Genomic DNA, 25,552 nt, shown 5'->3' on the forward strand with positions numbered 1-25,552 from the left:
GTAACGATCAGCTCCGTGCATATGTCACACCTATAAATCATTCAATTTATGTGAAACTTGGAAACGTTCTTTCTGACTATCAATTGTTGTATATTAACATTTAATTTAAATACATGACAATTAGCTTTCATATAAAATGTCGTGTTCTTTTACACTGTCTCATATATGATGACATTTGCATTTAATTATTGCAGAAACCAAAGTGTTCTTGGAGTATTTAAAGTGTATGAACTATGAAATACATGTATGACTTTGACCCATTTATAAATAATAGTTTTCTTTCTTACGGCATACAGTTACATTAATGTTGCCATTTGTATCAAGTAATTTTAAATTCCATTGATGGAAGGTGAAGTGAGCTCAACAATTCAAAATTCTTACGATAAAGTACAGTGTCGTTTGACCTTTGAACACAAAAACATTACCTTGACCATACAGAATGCCATCATCTTTACGTGTGGCACAATGGTTGTGGTAGGTTTAAATTCAAGCAAAGTTATTTTGACATAATTCATCTTTTTCCTATTTTAATAATAAAGTCGTAAATTTTGACATCGGACATCAAAGTATAAAATTGCCATTATGATTGGCCCCTGTTCACTGTCTTTCAGTAATGACCTCATGTCAATTAAAAGTTGTACCAGGCTTTTTTTAATGTGTGGTGAAGTTGTAGTCTTACCAGATTATAGAGCTGCCACACGGGGAACAAACAGAATGCGGCCAATTAAAACTGGTCGATGTCCGCTGTTTTTACAGATATAAATTGAGACTCATGGAACCAAATGATTTAATTTTTATAATCCACGTACGGACGAATGTTGATGCTTTTCCCATTTTCAGAAGCATTTTACCAAATAATGGTACATTGATATTATATGTCAAACAAATTGTCTGATGAGATAAGAATCTTTTTAGATTTAATTACTAATTAGAGCTTGGTTTTTTGTCAGTGGTATCTGACTTATGACAAATTTCGTGGAGTCTAGTTTTAACCACAGGTGGTTAGCGTGTGACTATGATTTTTAATAGTAAAACCATCATTTTGAATGAAAACTATTCAAAGCATAACGAAAAATCAACTTCTTTGAAAAAATCACTATCAAATATATCAATAACAAGGTATTCAGCTTAATATGGCCCGAAAAAAGGTGCATCGCTTTGAACAGACATAACTTCATCAATTGTGCAGCGATTTCCATGAACTCGGTCTGATTCAACGCAAAAACGAATTTCCTTTCTGGAAACATATATTGCAATATTTTTACATATGCTGGGTCTAATTTTAAGACATAGCACGATACACAACTCGCGTGACCTACTCGTCATCGATCAGACCCGATCCAAGACTAAAACCTGCACGGAGTAAAGGGCATTTTCCCTGCTAAGTTCACGGACTTCGGTACAATATTTCAATAGAACGTATGAAAAAATCTTTCCGTTTTTTGCCGTTACATTATGCATCAAAACTAACTGTCCAGTGTCGTTAGAAACCTTTGCTTACATACATTTCAACTGGCCGACATTTTAAACACACGAGTGGTTTCATTGGACAAACGCGAAGGTGTGTCTTTACTCTTGAAGATTTTAATCTTGAATCGGGTCTGATCGATGACGAGTAGGTCAGACGAGTTGTGTATCTTGTTATTTCTTAAATGTGGACCCACCATTTGTAAAATATTTCAAGTAATGTACATTTATAGAAAGGAAATTCATTCCTGCATTGAATAAGACCGAGTTCATTGAAATCGCTGCACACTTGATTAAGCTATGGCTGTTAAAAGCGAATCACCATGTTTTCGGGTCATTTTAAGTTGAATACCTATTTATATATATAAAGTTGGTTTCCAGAAAAGTTGGTTTTTCGTTATAATTTGATTATCTTTCATTCATTTGATAGAGAAGTTGATTTTTCGTTAACATTTCATTATTTTTCATTTAAAATGACGTTTTACTAATTATTATCATAGCCACACGCTAACCACCTGTGGTTTCAGCGATCTTGTTCAAGCGAGGTAACTGTAATATTTAATATTGCCATATTTTTCAACATAGTTGTTTCCCTTAAATAAGGTTCGATGCATATCTCGCATGTTAGACAACCCACCTAGAACACTTTCTTTCAATCGAATGTTACTTATGAAAACAACGTCGCGTTGAAAATATTTTGATTTATCTTGTTAAAGTTGTGCAGTTTTACACATTTATGCAAAGACTAACTTTAACTTAGGGATTTACGCGTTTTTGTGTTCTTCCGTAAAGGTCCGAATGACGCCGGTCTTGGTACGACTGGACATTATCAATGGCGGAAATAGCCGAAGTTACACTCACCTGTTAAATGTTACTATTTATAGATTTTTAACATCTAAAAATTAAATCGAGTGAACAAATACTATATATTCCTCTGAAGTCAACGTTTATTTTTGAAATAAGAAATCGTACAAAAAGAAACGAGGTAAAGTTAAAATTCAAGTGAATTAATGTACATATTTCTTTTATTAATTGGGGCACCTGTTTGAGAAAAATGCAAATGGCCGACTTTCCAAATTTGGGACATGCTATGATTGGTTACTGTGGAAACACCAATCAAAAGAAGTCCGTTCATCCCGTTAGCCAATGAAAAGCCACAATTTTGAACAACTTACGGGTCCTTTGTTGTAACCGACGTACTACGAAAATACTACAACTTCCTGTGAAATTGTTTTGAATTTTCGCTAAAAGATTTTTTGGAAAACACATTTTCGCTTATTTTTCAGTGTTAATTAATTATCGATGTTGTGGGAGATATAACTAAATGGACATTACTTCAGAATTATTGACAAACTAACAAAAGTAAGTGTGTTTTTCATGTTTGAAATTCAGTGCAATGGCCATGTGAACATAACAAACCAAATGGAATACTGACTGTTGCTGTCCATTCATTTTCTCGGACACCGAACCATACCGTTGTTACAGTTAGCTTAAGGATATTGTTATCTACATTATCTTTAGATATTTAGTATACATCATGCCATGCTAATCTCAAAATTGGAATGAACAGGGCGAGTGTGCATTTAATATAAAAAGTTCTATACTAACAGCAATCTACTCCAAGCGAGCAAATTGCAATATATAGAATTTACTAGATACACATGCACATTAGATAAAAGCGCTGGTTGAAAATATTAAGCTTCCTAATAAAGGTACAATATTGTCTCACATTCCAGCAATTTGAATGTGTATTGTACAAGATCCCTCACTGGGGCATTGTAGTACAAGAAAACAGTTCAAAAGTCATAGTGTGGCAGTTATAAAGGTAAGGGTTTAGAAGCATATTTCAAGTAGCAATAAAGATCAACTCGTCATATTGTTAACTGAACATGCATAAAAAGCAACGAATAATCCATTATTTTTTACTTATTTGTAGGTTAATCAAGATGACAGCAATGGATTTTCTACCAAGTGACTTGGAACACATGAATACAAACTTTCTTGATATGATAGAAAGCGAAGCGAATTCCCACCTTCTAGACATAGACAACTTAAATTCAGACAAGTTGAACGATATCATAAATGGCGACATGATGCATGACTCTGGAATGGAGTTTGACAATGAAGATATGAATAATTCCAACTGGTTCCACAGCTTACAGTGGAACGACTCTTCAAAAGTGCCTCAAAGTTTAATTGATGCATCTAATGAAGTAGAAAATAATAACCCTAACTTACTAGTCAACCCACAAAGTGTTCTGCCAATGCATTCAATGCAGCAAGTACAAAATAATAATCCAATTCAACAGATGAATAAAATAAACACTCGCAATGTAATTTCTGTGAAAATAAATGGACAAGATGCTGTGCTAACTCCAACAAACCATCCGCAAATTCAATATGTAACTGTGCAAAATATAACAAGCATAAACAATTCTCAGATTGGATATACAGTGCAGCCAATCTCAATTTGTGCTCAACAGTTGCATAGTGTAGGAACCATCACGTCACCATCCTTAACATCACCAGTGCTAGTTGAACATTTACAAAATGGAACACAAACTCAGATATTGAATATCAACAATAATAAAGTGCGGTCTCAACAATTGCAAGACAAGGTATATCCAAAGCCTGTGTACTCATACAGCTGTTTGATTGCAATGGCCTTGAAGAACAGTAAAACTGGGAATTTACCTGTCAGTGAAATATACAACTTCATGATGTAAGTTTACCAAGGAGTATTTGTGTCAAATGATGTGTCATTGTGTTATCTTGTAATTAACTTCCTGTTTCAGTAATAGAGAAATGGCTAGAAATGTTTAGTTTCATTGCTCATTTTATTAAAAAAACTCGCAGAGAGTTTACTTTGGAAATCATGCAGATCTAATGAAGTCAATGAAATTTTCCTTCCTTTTGGAAAATTTTCAGACTGCTGTTGCAAATTAAGTAGTTTTTCCTCAATTGGGAAAGTACCATGTTACGGGTACTTTATTAAGAAGGAAATAAATACCTGTGTATAAAGCGCTTAGGTTTAAGCAAAATTGATGTGCATTGCACTGAAAAAAAATCTGTGTTTTTTTTTGGTGTCTCACTGTGCAATATTCTGGCTCTGTTTAAGATAGATTTACAAGTAATTATCAACTTAACACTTTACCATTCAGATAATGTATTTTGACGTATTAGTGGTGCCTTAGAAAGTTAAATTTAATTAAAGATCTAACTAGATTTAAGTTTTAAAGGCTTCATTTCTAAACCTTCGATACTGATGAGCAGCAAACACCATAAAACCTGAACAGCCTGCGAGTTACTCTTTTCTGGTTTTATGCTGTTCGCTCGTAGCCATTTTCTTTTTTCTCCTTAGTGCGAAGGGTTAATGACTGTAGAGACAGCAGGCAGACCACAAACATATATTTCTTGTCAATTTGGCAAAACAAAATCCAGACCTCAAACAATATTTTGGCAAGAGCAATTGGGTTGAGTTGGTAGGCTTATCCTTAACCCTTTCCCACTTAGAAGCAAAGTGAAAATGGCTATGTGCAAACAGCATAAAACCAGAACAGCCTGCGAGTAACTCACAGTCTGTTCGGGTTTTATGCTGTTTGCTGCTCATCAGTACATGTATATAAGGGTTGAAAATGAAGCCTTTAACAATTGAATCTAGCAAGCAATGTCTTTTATTTAATTTAATTTTCTAAGAGACATCAAATGCGTCAAAATACGTGTTTAACTGGTAAAGGGTTAATTAACTGACTTGTTTATGACTTGTTTTATGATGACATAATCACAATTAACCATTAGGCATCAATTATCTTATTAATCTGGCTTTGATAATTGACAGGTTTTATCTTTTGTACTGGCAGGTAGTGTTATATTTCAATTACAATTCCATAAGATTTCTTAAATATGAATGAATTAAATAGAGATCTGATGTTGCATTAAGAGCATTAATTAATTGACAGGCCTGTCATGTACCTATCAATCAAGTGCATGGCATGTCCACCTTATTAATTAATTTGCTACACAAGCATTTAAGTCATCTGGTTTCATATCTGAACATGGAACACAATTTAATTATAAGTATTCATGGCAATGCCACTGTATATATTATAGATTTTTTAACTTTTAAATATGAATAATAATACTGAAACGAAAATAATGGTGCCAAGCACTTAAACCTTTCAGTAAGGTAAACAATATGCCAATGCATTTTATGCCATAACAAATATTGACAAATATAGTTTAATCTGCTTTGCTCATAATTACCTTCTTGTTGATTATGGTTTATTAAAAAAAATTGGTTTAGAATACTGTGACATTTTTCTCAAATTGTTCAATCATTCAATCAAACTCATCACCTTTATTTTATTACCACTGTGGGTACTGAGTTGTGGTTCATTCAATGTGTACTGTATGCATGTGAATAGGCACCCTGCACTGGCTGTTCAGTTTGTATATTCAGGGGTTTTTTTTAGAGAAAGGGGAAGACGCTGGACGCTGGGTGAAAGGGGAAAAAAGAGTGTGAAAGAGACATATTAGGGGAAAAAAATAAAAACTGTTCATTTCAATGTCTATAACTTATCAAAAGAGGCTTGTCTCTGTCCTTTTTGTTCTTAAACACATTAAACACGTATTAAAGTCAATGTCCTTAATAAAGTTGCAGGTGTAGATCTAATAATGGGAAATGTTTTCAACTATATTTCTGTACTGGGGCCGGGGGCGGATGTCAATTTTGTGATTTCAATTTCATGATGAATGGGTTGAAGATCTTGATTTGCTACAGTATTGGAAGGGAAAGGAGCGGCAGCTGCCGATTGTCTACTTTCACTTTCACAATGTTCGATGTTGATTACCTCAGAATCCTGCTGGGTTATAACGGTTTTTCGATGATTCTTTCTTAAAAAATGCCTCAATGCGTTCAGTATCTTCCGAGTCCGAATGTTTTATTTTGTTTGTGTAAGAACGCCAATTGTGAGACATTTTTTTCTGTTTTCACGTTTATATCTTGGCTTGCAAATAGCCCGGATAAAAATTCGAATGGTTTCCTGTAATTAATTGACGAAACACCCTTCTCGCGCAAGACCAGTATCCAGTAAAATAGTCACATGATTATTACGATTAGTTGCCCAGTTTACATGACGTAATTTAAGAGCTATATTTAGAATAACTGGGATTCCCAGATTTTTTGTGTTCGTCTGGAGAGAGAAAGATCTTTGTACACGGTGCAAATTGGATAAATGTCGAATGCCCAAATGAAAAATAAATATTTTTTTGAGAGAAAATATTATATTTTGGTGAAAAATGATATTTTTGGTGGGGAAATTGTATTTTGAGGGGAAAAATTCTGGTAGGGGAAGACGCCGAATATCGGCGTCACTTTCTTAGTAAAAAAAACACCTGATATTACACTGCTTTAAAAGAGCAGAAAGTGAATGATCCAGCTGGTATTGCAAAGAAAAAACTCACTTTAATAGCGAGATCACAAGATCACATATTGAAGATCAAATGATGAGATAATGTGATCAATATGCTGTGTACCAAGTGTGAAGGTGACCCATATTTGCTAGACCCTGCCCCTTCAGCTTTTAATTTATAAACATTCCTAGGCAGGATGTCTTGTGCAATTTATTGGAATTTTTTTTATATAAATAGTATCATGAATCACTGTCAGCAAGCCTTTTATTGGCCTTTTAAAAGTTTTTTTGCACAACAAGTCCACATATTTGGGAAAAACTAAATGTAGATTAACTTAACTACTTATTATAATTTATGTCTACTACTAAGAAGGTAAAAATCTAATAAATTATAGTTTAAATACAGGGGACAAAAATTCCACTCGTCCGCTCGTATGGACGAGTGAATTCTTGAAAGGACGAGTGAAATTCCCAAAAGCTCTAGTCCTACAGGACGAGTGAAAAAAAGCTGATGTTAAAATATGTATTCCCCTGAAATATATACTTTATTAGATGTAATTGAAATACAATTGAGGAGGTATAATAATCCTAAGACACTTTTCCCCCAAAAATAAACAAGTTGAATCGTTTGCCATTTGTCTGGGAAAGAGGTCCATCGAAGAGATCCTTAAATACGGTATTACCACTGGGCCCGAGAAATGGCCTGGTTGAACAAATATCAACTATTTTAGAAAATCTGAAATGGTTGGTACAAAATTTCTGATTGAGATTCCATTTATAACACAATCTGAAAGGGCAATTTTTTAATCAACGAAACATGATTGTCATAATATGAAGTTATTTAAATGCCAATTTGAATACATACTGAAGTCTTTACAGTTTAATAAACACAACACAGGGTTAAACTTAACTGTGACAGTGTCATAAAATAGGTCAAGAAGTTAATTCAATATTGCCTTAAGCAACTGTGTTACATAACATGTCTTACATACCAGAAGGACTAATAGGATTCAAGTGCATAATGTTGTCATGTTACATGTATCAGTACAAACAAAGCTGATAACTCTCCTTTGTATTGCTGTATTGGGTAAGAATGGTGATGAAATGAAATAAAGGGTGTCACTTGGTATTAAATTTCCATTATTGCTTCACTATTCTGTTGAATCAAGGCTTGAATTATCAAGCTTAATACATACAGGTCTTTTATTAATATATAAAGACCAAAATGCATACAGTTGCCATTCCAACTTTTATGCAATTGATATGGTTTAGTAAGTTGATTAATGAATCACACTTTGGAATATGTTTTTAGTTCAAGAATTTTTGTTTCATTATTTTAACAATTTAGTGTAAATAAACTGACAACCTTATTTACCACTAACTTTAAATAACTTAAAAAATAAATAAATGGTACAATTGATAGATTGCCTTTCACTCTGAGCCCACAGTTAAGGGTAGAACATGTCAGACACTCTAGATCCATATAATTTAAATTAAATAAGTTCTTGAAACCAATATTATATTGTGGATGGGAAATATGTTACTGTACTTTAATGCATGTCAATTAATGTATATATATTATGTTTAATTTTTGTAAATTTTAATATTTTCAAGCACATTTTCTTATTTTTTGACAATGATTATTTAAAAATGTTTGTAAGTCCAATTTTGATTTTTTTCCAACCTTTATTTCATATTTAAGACACTTGCATACAATTTAAAAATCCTTTTATTTCAGCGACAACTTTCCATACTTCAAAACTGCACCAGATGGATGGAAGGTAATTATGTCTCTCATGTTTAAATATTTATGATTATAAATTTTTGTGCTGGATTCTATTTTGTATGAACTTGTCAACAAAGTGAACTCAATTGACTTGAACTCAACATGTAGCAGATGTTGCATTTATGTTGACCAATCATATTTGAGAAAGCAACAGTTACATTCAAAATTTGAATCCACGATAAACACCTGCTGCTTCAAATATTCAAATACAAAGTCAAATGAACCATCGCCCTTCAGGTTATGGAAGTAAACATACTAAAATGAAAAATTGGTCTCTGGTAACCCCCTATCTCAATGCTTGTAACTGAATATATTTCTCAAAAGGAGGCATATGGGCACAGACTTGTATTCATAAAAAATCAATAATTGCCTCTGTTCATTTGTTATATTTAATGGAAATGCCTGTCCACAGTAGCTTTACCCAACAGGTTATTTGAAATCTTTTGTGTATTTGAAATAAGGTAAATCAATCTGATCTAAAAATATGAATGTGTTGCTATGGAAACTATTGAGATAAGACTGAATAGCTTTTATTGTGATAATGAAAAGAATTAATTAATGGTAAATAGTTCCTTTGTAGGAATGTAAAGTACTTTAAATTAGTCTCATGTCATTTTATTTAAATCCGAATTCCGATGTAAGAGAAATGATAAAACTGTTTTAAATAATGTTGATTGTCACATTTTGTATTAGTAATTGTGATATAATTTCATTATAAGCATGTCATTTAAAATCAAGTATGATCATTTGTTAATGATGATTTTTTCCCCATTACATAAAGTTTGTCACCTGAGGTTTAGGTTGCTTGTCTGGTCAAGGTAAAGTTATTAAAAAACAAAACGAAACAGTTTCATCTCAAATGGAGGTTTTGCAATGCCTCCATTTGAGATGAAACTGTGTTTTTATGCCCCCCCCCCCCCCCCCGGATCGAATGATTGGGGTGTATTGTTTTTGGCCTGTCTGTCTGTCCGTCTGTGTCTGTCTGTCTGTCATTCTGTGGAAAACTTTAACCTTGGTTAAAGTTTTGCAATACTGAATAACTTTTGCAATATTGAAGATAGCAACTTGATATTTGGCTTGCATGTGTATCTCATCGAGCAGAACATTTTGAGCGGTGAAAGGTCAAGGTCATCCTTCAAGGTCAAAGGTCAAATATATGGCTTCAACGCGGCGTCAAAACTTTAACCTTGGTCATAACTTTTGCTTTATTGAAGATAGCAACTTTATATTTGGCATGCATGTGTATCTCGTTGAGCTACACATTTATAGTGGGGAAAGGTCAAGGTCATCAATCAAGGTCAATGGTCAAATTTATGGTTTCAAAGCGGCGCAATAGGGGGCATTGTGTTTCTGACAAACACATCTCTTGTTTATTTAAGTCTTGTGGTTATTTTGAATGATGATGATAATGATGATATAATGCCTGAAAATGGCAACCGCGAAATTAATTGTTGTGACAAGTGCAAGAGGGTCACAACTACGCTATGAGTACTTTCAATAAATTAATTAAGCGTTTAAAACTTTGTTTCATATTTGTTTTATAAGAGATAATTGATTAAATAAAATTAAATGTGTTTTTGTTTCATTGATATTTTATGTCTATTAAATTATTTTCTTTTCAATTAACTGAATAAAACTGCTTGAAAAATAAAGATAATTCAATAATTATCATCAAGTCAATCCAATCAAACCAATCCTTGAGTGTAACTTAATTACCATGCTTTCCTGATGAAGTACCAGAACTTGATTGAAACCAAAAGTTAGACAATTTTACTGTTTAAAAAATCTCAGATTATTTAAATTTACTATAATGTTGATCTTTATTGTATCAGGTCTTATCATTTTGATTATATCACATGTACCTGTGACATTTGGAATTTTAAATGCCAAACATATGCATGTATAAATTAAAATAGAAATTGCAAATTCAAACATCTTTTTTACATTAAAAAAGTCAAACAAATTAAATCTATTGGTCATTTTTTGACTGGGTATGAAAACTTTTGCTGTTGTTAAAAAAATGTGAATATGACCCAATAACGGTTATATTATCAGCCAAAATGCAGTGTGTAATATTTTGCTATTTTTTTTAAATATTTAATTGAACAATATCTGACATGCTCACAACTTATAAATGATTTCTTAACTGTTTGTAACATTCAACTTGAAGACTTAATGAACCTGCTTTCCTCTTACAGAACTCAGTGCGTCACAACCTCTCATTGAACAAGTGCTTTGCAAAGGTGGACACTGGCAAGCCCACAGGTCAGCACACACGTAAGGGTTGCCTCTGGGCTCTCAACCCGGCAAAAATTGAGAAAATGGAGGAGGAGATTGTCAAGTGGAGGAAAAAGGACCCTGAGTCAGTCAAACTGTCTATGTCCAAACCAGGTATGAATGTAATGACAAAAAGAGTTGTTTCCTTTGTATCAGAATCAGAGATAAACCAATAGTTTCATAATCCTTCTGCACTTTGACTTAAAAATAACCAATTCTTGAGCATTCATCTGAATGTTGTTCAAATTTGTTAAAGCGGGTATATATGATTTTTTATATGTGTTTATTTGTAATATATTGATAAAATATGTTACAATAACACAAAATAGGCAAGAAAAATTATACATTAAAGCCGAATTTCATAAAATGCAGCAAAGACAAATTAGCGCCCCCAGCCGATTGTGACGTACATGTTTTCCTACAATAACCGAAGCATTCGTCTTTGTATTAGGATCGGAGTTAGTGTTCGTGTGTCGTATGGATAGATATCGTTGCAGGAATTCAAATAAACCCTTAAACTAAGTTTAGATTCACATCGTACATGTATGGTATACATGCTGGCGAATTTGGCTGTACAGCCGTTTTCAATTTCAGAATTGAATATCTGGCTTACTTCACATTTTTCGACACATGTTCTTCTTAACTTTTATTTTAATTTATATTGAAATATATATATAATAAGCTTTTTACACATTTTATATAAATTCATATATATTTGACAAAATCGTATATACATGTACCTGCTTTAAAATTAGTAATCAAAATCATAATAAGTATGTTTGTCATTATTAAATTAAGTCTTAATTCAAACTTAATTCAATAATGACAAACATACTAATTACGTTTTTATTTAAGCTAAAATATTCAGATCTGAAGTCACTGGCCCATTGGTGTATTACAATGTGAGCTTTTTATTATAATAAATATTACATTTGTAGTTTTTCCTTAATACATGTTTTTATTTCATAGCTATTTTATACCTGGCTGCATAGTGATTTTATTCAATACTGATGGTTGTTCTGTATTATTTATTAAAATTTTAAAAAGTGCATGTTTATAGAGATTGTTTAACACACAAAGGTAATATGATTATCAGTGCTTTTAAATTGCAAGTAATGGACAAGATTAAACAATATTTCTTGTTCTAGTTTCATATAATGTTCTCATAATCTGCACACATTTTTTGTTCCAGAAAATCTTGAGCTGATAGAGCAGGGGAAGGCAGGACCCCCAAGGCATAGCAATGAGGAGCTGTCGAGCCCTGTTAAACAGCCTGATCCTGTGATTCCAATGCATGTGACCCCTATAAAGGCTCGCAACCTCGTGTCCAATGTGGTCAGGGCGTGTAACGGCCAGGTAACAGTCATCACTCGTGAGGCCCCCGCACTGAATCCGAAGTTGGAGCCGGAGATAAATGTGACTGATGTGAATCCATACGATCCTCCCATGTCTGGTATTGGAGTGCAGGTAAATGGAGGACATGTTATTTTCAATAAAAAAAATTCATACTCTTTTATCAATTGCCAATTTACACTGACAGTTCATCCATTATATAAACTTTATTACGTTGCCCACAAATATTTCTTCCATTGAGTCAGGAATTCTTATTTTCCTGTTTAATTTCTCTTTAAGTGATAAACCTGTCTGCAAAGTTTTGGAATCTTCATACTAACAAAGGAAAAAAGTTGTACATCTAATTCAGCCCTAGATTGTTTTCAGACCAACCTGTGGGAAGATGAGCTCAGTATATCAGTGGGGAACAACACAAACAACTCGATGATGTCACCAGTGGGATCACCATCGTACAACGGTAAATGTTGTTAATTTTGGGGATCATTTGAAGGATTTTGTATGATTGGAATAATCTTCACATCCTTTTAATGTCCCTTAAGCATAAGTTAGTTGAGGAACTTTTTGTCTGATTGCTTTCCAAAGGTATTTGATCTGACAATTGTACACTGGCAGGTTATGATAATCTGTAACAATAAGTCATTTATAACTTAATACAGTTAATCTTTTAGTTACACCACCACCTACTTGTATGTTCTAATCAGTTACCGATAATGTTTCTGTAATAATTGTTATATGATTAAATGACAGAAAAAAGCTATGAGCTGAAGAAATTGATTGACTGGTAAACAAGTAATTACCAACTCATGCCTTGCTAATTTCAGGCAATCAGTACCATGGCAACATCACATATACATGTATGAGCCCCCAGACTGCCCGCAGTCCGGTCCCAAATATGACCCCTACCAAGCTGTACACACAGACACCCACCAAGATATATCCGCAGACCCCGTCCAAACTTGTGTTCGCCTAGTCAGGTGCTTGGTTTTGCAAGCAAATGTATTCAAATCTGTATTCCAGTGCTCCAGCTAGGCCTAAATTTGAGGGTGCCCCGCACTTTCCTCCCGAACCTCCGCCCTGCCCTCCCGAACCTCCGCCCCCCCCCCCCCCCCCCCCCCAATTTTTTATTTTTATTTTTTACGTATGATAATTGATAAATTTCTTATTACATTACAAGTTACTAATTTATTTCATTTTGTAGACATTACAAGTAACTAATTTATTTCATTTTGTAGACATTATATTTAAATGGTTTTAATAATAATGGGAATAATATATTCTAACAATTATTAATAACATATAAATTAAAATGCATGTGGAAGCATTCCAGAAAAGCCCGCGCACTCCAAAGTGCCCTTTTGACAAAATTCTACGCGTCGAAAGTGCCCTTTTGGCAAAAAAGCCACCCTGTCCTTTTTAAATCCTAGCTGGAGCACTGCTGTATTCCATTGCTTCATGATATTGTATTTAGCTTGATGTTACTGCTGTTAGTTTCAAATCCAAATTGAATTTGGATTCAATATTGGATTTTAAAAGTGGATTCAACTACTGTTTAAATGGTTTACAGTTAAACACAATGTCATCATAATATAAAATGTGTATTTATTTTCTTAAATGAGATGAGGTTCAAAATGATTTTATAAAATAAAACATAAGGTTGTTTTCATAGGCTTTTAAGGATCTGATGTTATGAAGCTACTGAAAGCAATTTCAGATTATGATTTTGGGTACATGTTTATCATGCTCCACTCTGAAACTAATATAATTTAAGTTGCTTTTCAATTTCATGTAATGTTGTTCAAAATGAGTAAAATAAACAAACACATGGACGTTTTCATAAGCTTTTTTTGGGATCAGGCTTTACAAAGTTATTGAAAGAAATTTCATTTTCGTTCTATCATGTTGCACTCAAACAATAAAAAATAATACAATTTAGTTTGCTTTTCAAGGAATCTTATATTTTCATGTATTTACCATATGTTTCCTATTGTGTGTTCAGATTAGACTGTGTGAAATGAATCAGGGCTTTCACTTGAAGATGTTTATTGTTGTTAAATGTTTTATGTAGATTTTGTATGAATTACATGTACTAGATTAGGTTTTATGATATACAGAATGCACAAGTTTAGAGGCAGCTCTCTATATTATGGTATACACTGTATGATTTTAATATTTTGTTGTTGGAGTGTTTTACATAGATGTTGTGTGCCAGTGTAAGCTTTCAAAGAATAAGTCAGATATTGATAATCTCAATTATTGCAAAATAAACACAAACTAGCCTCTAACAATACTCAAATTGTAAACCTCCATCTTGCTTACACCTAACAATTTGCAATTTTTTTATATAAACAGATTGTTAGCATAAAAAATCAGATCAAAACAATTTCCAAGTTTGCAGTTATTGTATAAGGGCAACCATTGTGTATTACATTTAGGTATCTTTGTTAAATCTATGAACTGTTCCATAAGTTAAATATAAATATGTATATTATTTCAAACTGTTTTATCCTTTTGATGGCATGTGTATGCTTAAAAGGATGAACAATTAGTAGTTTATTTTTAACAGAAATGATACTTTCAAATGTACAATTATATTAGGTTATATTTAAATAATGTCATGAGTCGATTTACATATTGTAGAAGATGATGCATTGGCTAACAATTGTCTTGAATGATGAGGCCCGTATTTGGCAGCATTTTATTAGTTGTTATTTATGAATAATACATTTATTGCTTAACCCTTTGAGTGCTGGAACCGAATTTAAAAGGCCGTTGAATACAGTTTGGATCCAAATGAGACAACAAAGAACATGGCGTCTCATCAGGATCCAAACTGTTTGCTATTCTGATAGTATTCTTTGAAAAAAATGAAAGAAAATGCTGATTTTAGAAATTCAGCAGAAGACATTTTAGCAGACGACACATTTCCCAGCATGCAAATGGTTAATAAGTAATTGTAGGCATGCGGGGTTGTATTCCTGTCAGTTCCAATAAGCACTACTTCATTACTGCAGGCAGAAATTGTGGTTGCATGGGCAAACATGTGCCCTTCATTTATCATGCAGCCTTTAGGCGTTTTGGGTAACAACTGCATATAAATTACAAAGGAAAGACATGTGAAGAAAATTATATTATGATTATGTATTCATTCCCATTACTTTTAACATTCTTAAATTAGTATTCAGTCAAACATATTGACCAATTTAAATGTTTTTTAAGAATACTTCGTTCATTGGCTAATAATTTTGATAAAGACAAATGGCTACAAAATCAGTTGGTTTGCCAAAAATTAAAAAAAAAGTTGTGCACATGTTTTGGACGATAAATGCAAACATATTTTTGACTGTTAGAAATGATAGTGCTACTAATTTTAGGAGCTTTCAGAGGATGATACCACAATAATGGGGTTCATATTGATTTCTGCAACAATTATAATTAAATAAAAAGTTCGAAAGGTTTTTGAGGATTGTGGTATTGCATCAGTTTATTTTAGAAAATGCACTTTAAAAAGATATTAACATGACAAATTTGAGGAAAGGAAATGTTTGGGTTACATACACATCTTACAGTATTTGTATGTCAAATTGTGCATTTACAATATTGAACACATAACTTCAGGTTGAGATGGAATACCTGTAATATTATTGTATTAAATAAAACGTTGATTATGATACTTTCATGTATAAATAAAACGTATGTGCTATCAGCAGCTGTAGTTGTAGATAAATAGAATGAGTTTGACTGACTTTATATTATGATATGCTTGTAGTAATTTAACTGACATAATAATATGAAATGATGTTATTGTTGTAAATCAATGTGTTAATGGTAGTTGTTTGTACTAAAAATGGCAAATACATGAGATTTTGAATAGGTTCAAGAGTCCGTTTGACTTATGCAAGAGTAATATTCGTACCAGTATAAGTTAAAATGAGTAAATTTGACATACAGTCTACAGATTCTTGTGTTACAAATTCGTTTTTAGCTCGACTATTGTATATGAAATATATATAGTGGAGCTATCCTACTCACCCCGGCGTTAGCGTTAGCTGCAAATGTTAAAGTTTTCGTACTACTCCAAATATTTTCTTTGTCCCTTGACATTTTGCTTTCATATTTTGCATACTTGTTAACCAACATGACCCCGACCTATAAACAAGAGCAAACAACTCTATCAAGCATTTTGCCATAATTATGGCCCCTATTCCACTTAGAATATGCAGCAAATGTTAAAGTTTTCGTACTACCCCATTTATTTTCATTGTCCCTTGACATATTGCTTTCATATTTTGCATACATGTTAAACAACATCACCCCCAACCTATAAACAAGAGCAAACAACTCTATCAAGCATTTTGCCATAATTATGGCCCCTTTTATGCTTATAATATGCATATTATTGATAAATCTATGTTAAAGTTTGCGTACTACCCGAAATTTTTCCTATATCCTTTGACATATTGCTTTTAAATTTTGCATACTTGTTTACCAACATCACCTCAACCTATAAACAAGAGCAGACCACTGTATCAAGCAATTTTGCATTATTATGGCCCCTTTTAGACTTAGATAATTGAACATTTTGCTTAAATTGCCATAACTTCTTTATTTATGATCACATTTTATTATTACTTTGACAAAACAACACTTACCTGAATACCACAATGCATTCCACCCAAACAATACCCCACGCCCCTACCCAGAATCCCTTCCCCCCCCCCCCCCATTTTTTTTAAACATCATCTTATAACTTACCACACCCCACATTATACCCCCCTACCCCCCCATTTTTTTTTTCAATTTTTTTTTTTGAAAGATCGTCTAATAAATGACCACACCCCAAATAATAAATTAATTACTAATTTAAAATTAATAAATTATTGAATATGAACAATTTCCCCATGATGGCTTACGTTATAATGTCAAGCAATAGAATAGTCGAGCACGCTGTCCTCTGACAGCTCTTGTTTATACAAACTTAGAACTATTTTATTTATTAAAAATTATTAAAATAATATGAAATAAATGCACCTCGTTGAAACAAACCAAAATAGCAACCTACACAAGATTCAGACATTTTCCAACAAAACAATATTGTTTTCTGTTTACTAATATTATAGTTGAAGTTAAACTGAACACGTTTATTGTAAAAACCAACAAAAAGTTGTAATCATATTCATAATTCAGCCATTTGGAGTTATTCTTTCTGATAAGTAGCCTATAAAAATTACGTGTGCAGAGAAAATTTGTTCACTATTTCATGTACCTTTAAATTATTGTGATCTCACACTGTACATTCAGAATAGAGTTAGAAATTATTTATTTGTCCCTCACACAGTAATTTGTTATGTAGTGATAGAACGTATGAGAGAGTTTGGAATTAGAAGTTCTTGTTCAAATGTTCATGCTTTGTTTGGTAGGGAATCCTAATTGGTTGTTTGAAAGATAAAATGTGTACATTGAAATGATAAGATGAAAATATTTTTTATTTTATGCTTTCCAGTGATTTATAGAGAAATATCAGTGAAATAAAAGTGATATGACACTGTTTTAAACAGTGAAAAATAACAATGAAAAATATCGATATTGTTCACTGTTTTGCTGTGAAATGACGTCATTTTTTCGACGAAATGACGTCATAAATCCAGCGAAATTATCCAGTTAATCTCTTTTACCATGTAAATAAACGGTGAAAAAAGCATTAAATAAAAAGAAAAATTGTTGGATTCGAAGGAATATCGATTTTATCTCGCTTGTGATCATAAAAATTACATATTTTCACTCGTGGCTGTGCCACTCGTGAAAATATTGTTTTATATGATCTCTCATGAAATAAAATTGATATTTCATCGAATCCAACAAACATCCTCTGTGTATAACACCAACGTGTAAATTTAGAAATACAGCTACATAGCGGTTTAAATAATGACCTTTACAATACTTATGATATTTTACTACTTTTGCTAAACTGTGTTTTACGAAAAAAATGTTGATTTGTTGATTGAAAAAACTTTGACAATTGGAACCTTTCTATCATCAAAATTAAGGGCCACACAGTTTATTAAGGGCTACACAGTTTATTCGTTGGAGGTAAGATACATTTGAGTTATATGATGTTTTGTTTTATTTTGTGTCAATATGGCTGTACGTTAGAACAAGAATGTCACTATTTGCCATTTAACATCCATATACATTATTCATACACACATACAGTTGGTCAATCATTCCATTGCACTTCGTTGTATTTACACTGAACGAAACATGTTTTAAAGAATATTAATATTTTTATATATCTTATAAATTGTAATTTCAGGGTTGAGAACCTGTGCCTTGTAATGTGTTCATTTTTATACTTATTGTTGAAACTTTATTTTATCCAAAGGCAAGCATTTATACGTTCGTATGTATTCGATAAACTTTGCTCAATGAATTTCTGAAGCAAACTTTACTGAAATATTGTGTTCATACTTGTTACATTTTGCATGTTTATATACTTTAGTAATGTCCATATTAATCTACTGTTTGCATGAAATGCTTGACACTAGGCCTTATTGAATAACAAATGCAAGTATGTCGAACAACGTTTTCCAATGACATATTACTAGTAAACAAACTTTGAACGTGCGCCTGCTATTCTGCTAATTTTACATGGATTATGTTGTAAACTATGAAGCTCGCAATATGTTTCAGCGAAATATAGATTTTCTGTTATTCAATTAGTTTTGACAATATTGTAGTTAAACTGTTGGCATTTTAAAAAATCCCACTAATTACACAAATCTTGTTGACGTGTACGTGTACATAATTCCGAATGTTGTTGTATTCTAAATACGAGATAACATCGAACTTGCCTGTCGTAGCGTGTGCACTCTTACCCATTCTATAGACGTTTTGCTTCTTATATCTTGAATAAATTTTGTGTAGAATACCAACCTGATCTTTTGCCTTGTTCTGTCATTCTAAGATCTAACTAAAGCCCCCATGCTGTAAGCGAGATACAAGTGGCCAACTAAAGCAAGACATCGCACAAATTGATAACTCAAGTACATTTTCGTTCCCTGAAAACGTACTAGAACTTTTCTTTTAACACTCTGGTCCTTAACAAATTAGAGAAAAAAGCAGCTGTGCGAAGGCAAAGATGAGTTGTTTTGGGACCGTTTAAAGCCATTTATGCCTAGTGTCTAGAAAAAAGGCCTTGGCAAACAGCGTAGACCCAGATGCTCCGCATCATGTGGTGTCTCATTAGAGTCTAAGCTGTTTGCTTAAAAGAATTTCTGTAAGAAATATTCTAAATATAGAAAAAAATACCAGACATCCCTAATTTTGGAAATAAATAGATCCAATTTAGAAGGATGGGAGAGTCCACTAGGCATAAATGGGTTAATGTTGTAAATATGGTTAAAGTGGTTCAAACAATTCTAATTACACCAGCCAGGATTCATAAAAGTTTTAATCTTGATCAGCAATTTTTAACCAGGTTTTCCGAAGGAAAAAACTGGTTATTAGATTGGCGAATGCTGGCTGGCGGGCGGGCGGAACAAGCTTGTCCGGGCCATAACTTTGTCGTTTATTGTGAGATTTTAAAATCATTTGGCACATTTGTTAACCATCATTAGACGGTGTGTCGCGCGAAAAAATTACGTCAATATCTCCAAGGTCAAGGTCACACTTTGAGTTCAAAGGTAAAAAATAGCCATAAATGAGCTTGTCTGGGCTATAACTATGTCATTCATTATGAGATTTTAAAATCATTTGGCACATTTGTTCACCATCATGGGACGGTGTGTCGCACGAAAGAATCACGTCAATATCTCCAATGTCAAGGTCGCCACGACTAAAAATAGATTTATTTTAAAACAAACTTACAAAGGGGGTTAATTTTGTTTGTTCGTTTCAAAAGTTCGGTTTGAGTTGTCTCCCTTGATCAGATTTTTTTTCACAATGAAAACCTGGTTTTGTGACAATTTTGTCCCTTGTTATGCTATAATTTTACCATAATACAAATTTCTTGCCGAGTATTGTTCTTTTGTCATTTGGTTCCGCTCAAAGAGGTAACCCGTATCCATTGCATATGTCCGTTTACCTATAGGAGCGTCAAAACTTGTGTATTCATTATGACCCCCTTCGAAGAAGAGGGGGTATATTGCTTTGCACATGTCGGTCGGTCGGTCTGTCGGTCCATCGGTCCGTCCACCAGGTGGTATCCGGATGATAACTCAAGAACGCTTGGGCCTAGGATCATGAAACTTCATAGGTACATTGATCATGACTCGCAGATGACCCCTATTGATTTTGAGGTCACTAGGTCAAAGGTCAAGGTCACGGTGACCCGAAATAGTAATATGGTTTTTAGCTCCACTGGCCAAAGGCCAGCGGGGCTTATGTCATGGTCCCGTGTCCGTGCGTGTGTGCGTCCGTGCGTGTGTAAACTTTAGGAGAAGATGTTTAAAGAAACATCTTCTCCTAAACTACTGGTCCAAATTTGATGAAATTTCTCAAGAATGTTCCTGTGGTGAACCTCTTTCAAATTTGTTCAAATTATGCCCCTGTGGTCAAATTTGACCCTGCCCCGGGGGGTCAAAAAATTGAAAATTTGCTTATATAAGGCCTATTTTGTGCAAACTATATAAATCTTCTTGTCCATAACCATTAGGCCTAGGGCTACCAAATTTGCTATGTAGTGACATCTTATAGTCCTCTACCAAGTTTGTTCAAATAATGCCCCTTGGGTAAAATTTGACCCTGCCCCAGGGGGTCAAAAAATTAAAAATTTGCTAATATAAGGCCTTTTTTGTGCAAACTTAAAAAATCTTCTTGTCCGTAACCATTGGGCCTAGGGCTACCAAATTTGCTATGTAGTGACATCTTATAGTCCTCTACCAAGTTTGTTCAAATTATGCCCCTGGGGTTAAATTTTACCCTGCCCCGGGGGGTCAAAACATTGAAAATTTGCTTATATAAGGCCTATTTTGTGCAAACTTTAAAAATCTTCTTGTCCATAACGGTACGGCATAGGGCTAACAAATTTTGTATGTAGTGACATCTTATCGTCCTCTACCAAGTTTGTTCAAATTATGCCCCGGGGGTCAAATTTGACCCTGCCCCGGGGGGTTTTAAAATTGAAAATTTGCTTATATAAGGGCTATTTTGTGCAAACTTTAAAAATCTTCTTGTCCATAGCCATTGGGCCTAAGGCGACCAAATTTGCCATGTAGTGACATCTTATCGTCCTTTACCAAGTTTGTTCAAATTATGCCCCTGGGGTCAAATTTGATCCTGCCCCGGGGGGTTAAAAAATTGAAAATTTGCTTATTTAAGGCCTATTTTGTGCAAACTTTAAAAATCTTCTTGTCCATAACCATTGGGCATTGGGCTTCCAAATTTGCTATGTAGTGACATCTTATAGTCCTCTACCAAGTTTGTTCAAATTTTGCCCCTGGGGTCAAATTTGACCCTGCCCCAGGGGGTAAAAAAATTGAAAATTTGCTTATATAAGGCCTATTTTGTGCAAACTTAAAAAAATCTTCTTGTCCATAACCATTGGGCCTAGGGCTACCAAATTTTGTATGAAGTGACATCTTATAGTCCTCTATCAAGTTTGTTCAAATTATGCCCCTGGGGTCAAATTTGACTCTGCTCCGGGGGGGGGTCAAAAAATTGAACATTTGCTTATATAAGGCTTATTTTGTGAAAACTTAAAAAATCTTCTCGTTCATAACCATTGGGCCTAGGGCTACCAAAGTTGGTATGTAGTGACATCTAATAGTCCTCTACCAAGTTTGTTCAAATTATGCCCATGGGGTCAAATTTGACCCTGCCCTGGGGGTCAAAAAATCGAAAATTTGCTTATATAAGGCCTATTTTGTGCAAACTTTAAAAATCTTCTTGTCCATAACCGTATGGCACAGGGCTACCATATCAATCCCCATTTCATGTTTTAACACATCTGCAGGAGATGTTTAAAAACAATTTACAAAAGGATATATTGTGCACAAAATTAGCAATTGGTCGCAAAGATTTCTATACTAAATATGCTCAAATGCGGAGGACATGGGGCTTATTTGCATTTATATATGTTCGTTTGTATGTCTGTCTGTCTGCATATCCGTCATCTGCAGACACACTTTTGTTGTTGTATATCTAAGTGAGGAGTCAACAGAATCCAATAAAATGTCATACTTATATACAATTCAATATCGTGCATCCGCCTGACATTTTGTTTGTTGGATGCATTTTTAAATGGATTGCCTTACAAGACACCATAAATGAGTATTAATCACATTTTGTGATAGTTCAAGTTTTAATGTGTATAATGATAAGTCGTTTTCTTTGTTTATGATTTTCTTTTGATAAACCTTACAATCCCGACAAGTCACGAATCCAAACTTGCAAAACGCATACTAGTAGATTGCCATTTTTATAATAATCTTTCATTATCATTTCACATATCAGATGGGTGGTCGAATCGGCAAACGCTAGAATCAAGAGATTCAAATATCTAGATCATGTGATGCCAAATAGCCAGCTGCCATTTATTGGTGACTTTGTTAGAATTGTTTGCGCCATCTCAAACAAATACTTCCCCCCTCTAAGTTCCCCAGACCAAGTCGAACAAGATGATTTAATCGCCGAAAAGATGCTGCAACAAAATGAAAAAGAAAACGAGCTCAAAATGTAAGTAGAAGAGAAAGGTCTTGCTAGGAAAAAGACAATTTGGCGGCCTATTCAAGATTGAGAAGTACAGGGATTTCCGCGTTAAAGTGATGAACAGCTAAGTGAACTAACACTTGGTGTTTACCAATTGCGTTTGAGTTCCAGCTTCATGCAAGAGCATACAACTGGAAATTGTGACATTAAAGTGCATGTTCACGAGCAAAGTTTGATTTCTGCAAAATTGCAAAGTCGCCATACATCTAGCAGAAGGTACATGCTGTGGATACGTCACAGTGAGGATATGGTCGAATCATGGTACTGCCAATGCAAGACTGGATCGCGAGTGGTTGGAATGTGTACACACATTGCAGCCGTAGTCTGGTTCTTGTCTGCCGGTAGATATCAGCAAAAGGAAAGTGTGGGGGTTCGAGACTAGGGAAAGTACCTGTCTGACGCTTCTGCAATTCGTATTGATGATTCAAGTTCTAGCGAGAGTGATATCGAAGTTTCTCGGCGTAAGCTGCATTAAGCCAGCTTTTCACCTTAGCCTGACCTTTGTTAACGTCCAATAGAATTCAAATAAAACTTCCCGCGGCCAAGTACAGATGAATACACTTCATTGACTGCATTGGCTGATTTGAGAATACGACCAAAACATTGGAAACATGTCCGCGTGTTTGATAACACTGTTTTACTGCGTGTTCAGCATGAAACACTTTTATATCTATTGAAAAGGCTTAATAGATAGAACAGTTTTACACTCAATCTCGACATCAATACAGTTTGTGCGTCCACCTTTTATTTTCAGAAGATTTTCAGCGCGAGAACGTTTGCTCTTAAAGGCTATTTTCTCATATTTAGTACTAACTTCCATATCCCTGTCAACATATTAACATGTTAAAGTATAGAGAGCAGTGGAAGCGAAGACTCACTCTAATGCAATGCATTTAGACTCGCGAGGTATTTCGGGTCAATTTGCGGCCACTGTGTGTGAATGTCAGAGTTTACATACAGGTCATCGCTGCGTCTCTTCCCTATATACTTGTGCTGATCGGAGTTCGCGGCCAGGAAAATAATCGTTACATAATAAAGACGCTATAGCGTGAACTAGGTGAACTGGAATTTTCGTTAGACCAGACAGATGTTAAATGAAGATATCCAGCGATATCATTTGGTATGTCAAAACTAGATTCTTAATGTGTTTTACAGCAATACCATGATAAATATTATTTTTAATTAATTTAACAAGAATTATGCCATCATATTGACTAATGTCAGTAATGAATTAAGCATGAGCGCAATGATTCTCGATACTGTTAAAAATCGAATCAAATAGCAACGCCAGAAAAACCACTAAAACAGGTTTGTTCGAAGAACGCGCGTATAAATATTTAAAATATATACGGATACTTCGCGTGTGGCCGGTTGACTCATATGTTTAAATTTCACTTCCATTCTTCTTTTGGTTTTCTGTTTTGTATCTATACGTTTATGATCAGCAATATGTAATAATGTAAAATAAGCCGCGAAAACTCCGCGTATCATCCCGTACTGCGTTTGCTGCAGCTAAGAACTGCACAGAAAAAGACATTCGCTATCTTTGATCTCATTCATTGAAGTCTTTACCTTTCATTAACTGCAACCACAATCAACGCCGTATATCTTTTTTAAAGATATTTCTTGTTTAGACTTATTTTATTTCATTCTACCAGGGTCTCCATGCACGTCCTGCTAAAATGGAAATGATGTGCATGGATACATGCTTTTAATCAAAATGTCTGATAGTCATGTTAACAAAAAAATTATGAGCAAACAATATGTTACTGGTATAACATTTAAAAAATTAGTTACTTAACATATGTTAAGATCTATATAATTCATCAAACAGATGAAGGGTTGCTTTTGTCTATTTCCTTATTAATTGTTTATATTTCTGATCATTCTCGTTTACGCTAATAGCTATGAACTGTCTTCTTTTTCACTCTAGCGTGTAAATGGAGACGAAGTCCGTTGTAACATAAAATATAGATAATAGTATGCTACTGAATTATGAAATGAATGTTATCGGTCAGGGGTTGGGAGAATTGACAAATCTACGAGGTTTACCGTCACAACTCTAGTGCGTTCAGTTACAACGAACATTTGCCAATCATCGTTCGTTTCCGATTCGGTCTTATTGAACGATTGGTTTCGCTATCGATCTACCTCCCGAAAGGGTTTGCTTCGGTTCGCGAAATATAGCGAACATTTGCTGTAACTGAAGCTGGATTGGTCATTGTCGGCTCGGGTACTACTTGCATGTACCCCGGGTACTCTTAATTATACTTACATGTACCCCGGGTACGGTTAATATATGTACTTAAACGTATCCGGGAAATTTAACGGATAATCGGTCGTTGTCGGCTATTTTTTTTAATTAATTATATTTACATTTATGTTAATTTTCTGTAAAATGGCCTTTATGTTATTGAAACTCGTACCCAAAAAGCATGTTGATGCAGTTTTTATAAACAGAAGTTTGTTTAAGATTATCGGTAGCGTGTTTACGACATCGGATTTTGGACTGGAATACAAATCGGGTAAGTCTAATATCGACCGGGTACGATTA

At 33.9% G+C, this 25,552-nt stretch overlaps 1 protein-coding gene across 1 annotated transcript; it reads left to right on the top strand.

The window, feature by feature from the left end:
- Nucleotides 1-2,650: 2,650 nt before the first annotated feature.
- On the top strand, nt 2,651-13,395 carry LOC127871513 (forkhead box protein N4-like). Its single transcript, XM_052414513.1, has 7 exons — nt 2,651-2,829; nt 3,404-4,189; nt 8,617-8,659; nt 10,863-11,055; nt 12,134-12,408; nt 12,661-12,751; nt 13,116-13,395. The coding sequence occupies exons 2-7, from the start codon at nt 3,414-3,416 to the stop codon at nt 13,262-13,264; spliced, it is 1,527 nt and encodes a 508-aa protein (XP_052270473.1). The 5' UTR covers nt 2,651-2,829; nt 3,404-3,413; the 3' UTR covers nt 13,265-13,395.
- The last annotated feature ends 12,157 nt before the right edge of the window (nt 13,396-25,552 follow it).

Source organism: Dreissena polymorpha, chromosome 1 (assembly GCF_020536995.1).
Source record: "Dreissena polymorpha isolate Duluth1 chromosome 1, UMN_Dpol_1.0, whole genome shotgun sequence".
NCBI classification, from domain to species: Eukaryota; Metazoa; Mollusca; class Bivalvia; order Myida; family Dreissenidae; genus Dreissena; species Dreissena polymorpha.

What these genes read in the sequence shown, in the direction of transcription:
- LOC127871513 (XM_052414513.1), top strand. Translation starts at nt 3,414, where the DNA reads ATGACAGCAATGGATTTTCTACCAAGTGACTTGGAACACATGAATACA. An exon ending in CTGCACCAGATGGATGGAAG is followed by an intron (nt 8,660 to 10,862) that starts GTAATTATGTCT and finishes TTCCTCTTACAG; the next exon opens with AACTCAGTGCGTCACAACCT. An exon ending in TGTCTGGTATTGGAGTGCAG is followed by an intron (nt 12,409 to 12,660) that starts GTAAATGGAGGA and finishes GATTGTTTTCAG; the next exon opens with ACCAACCTGTGGGAAGATGA.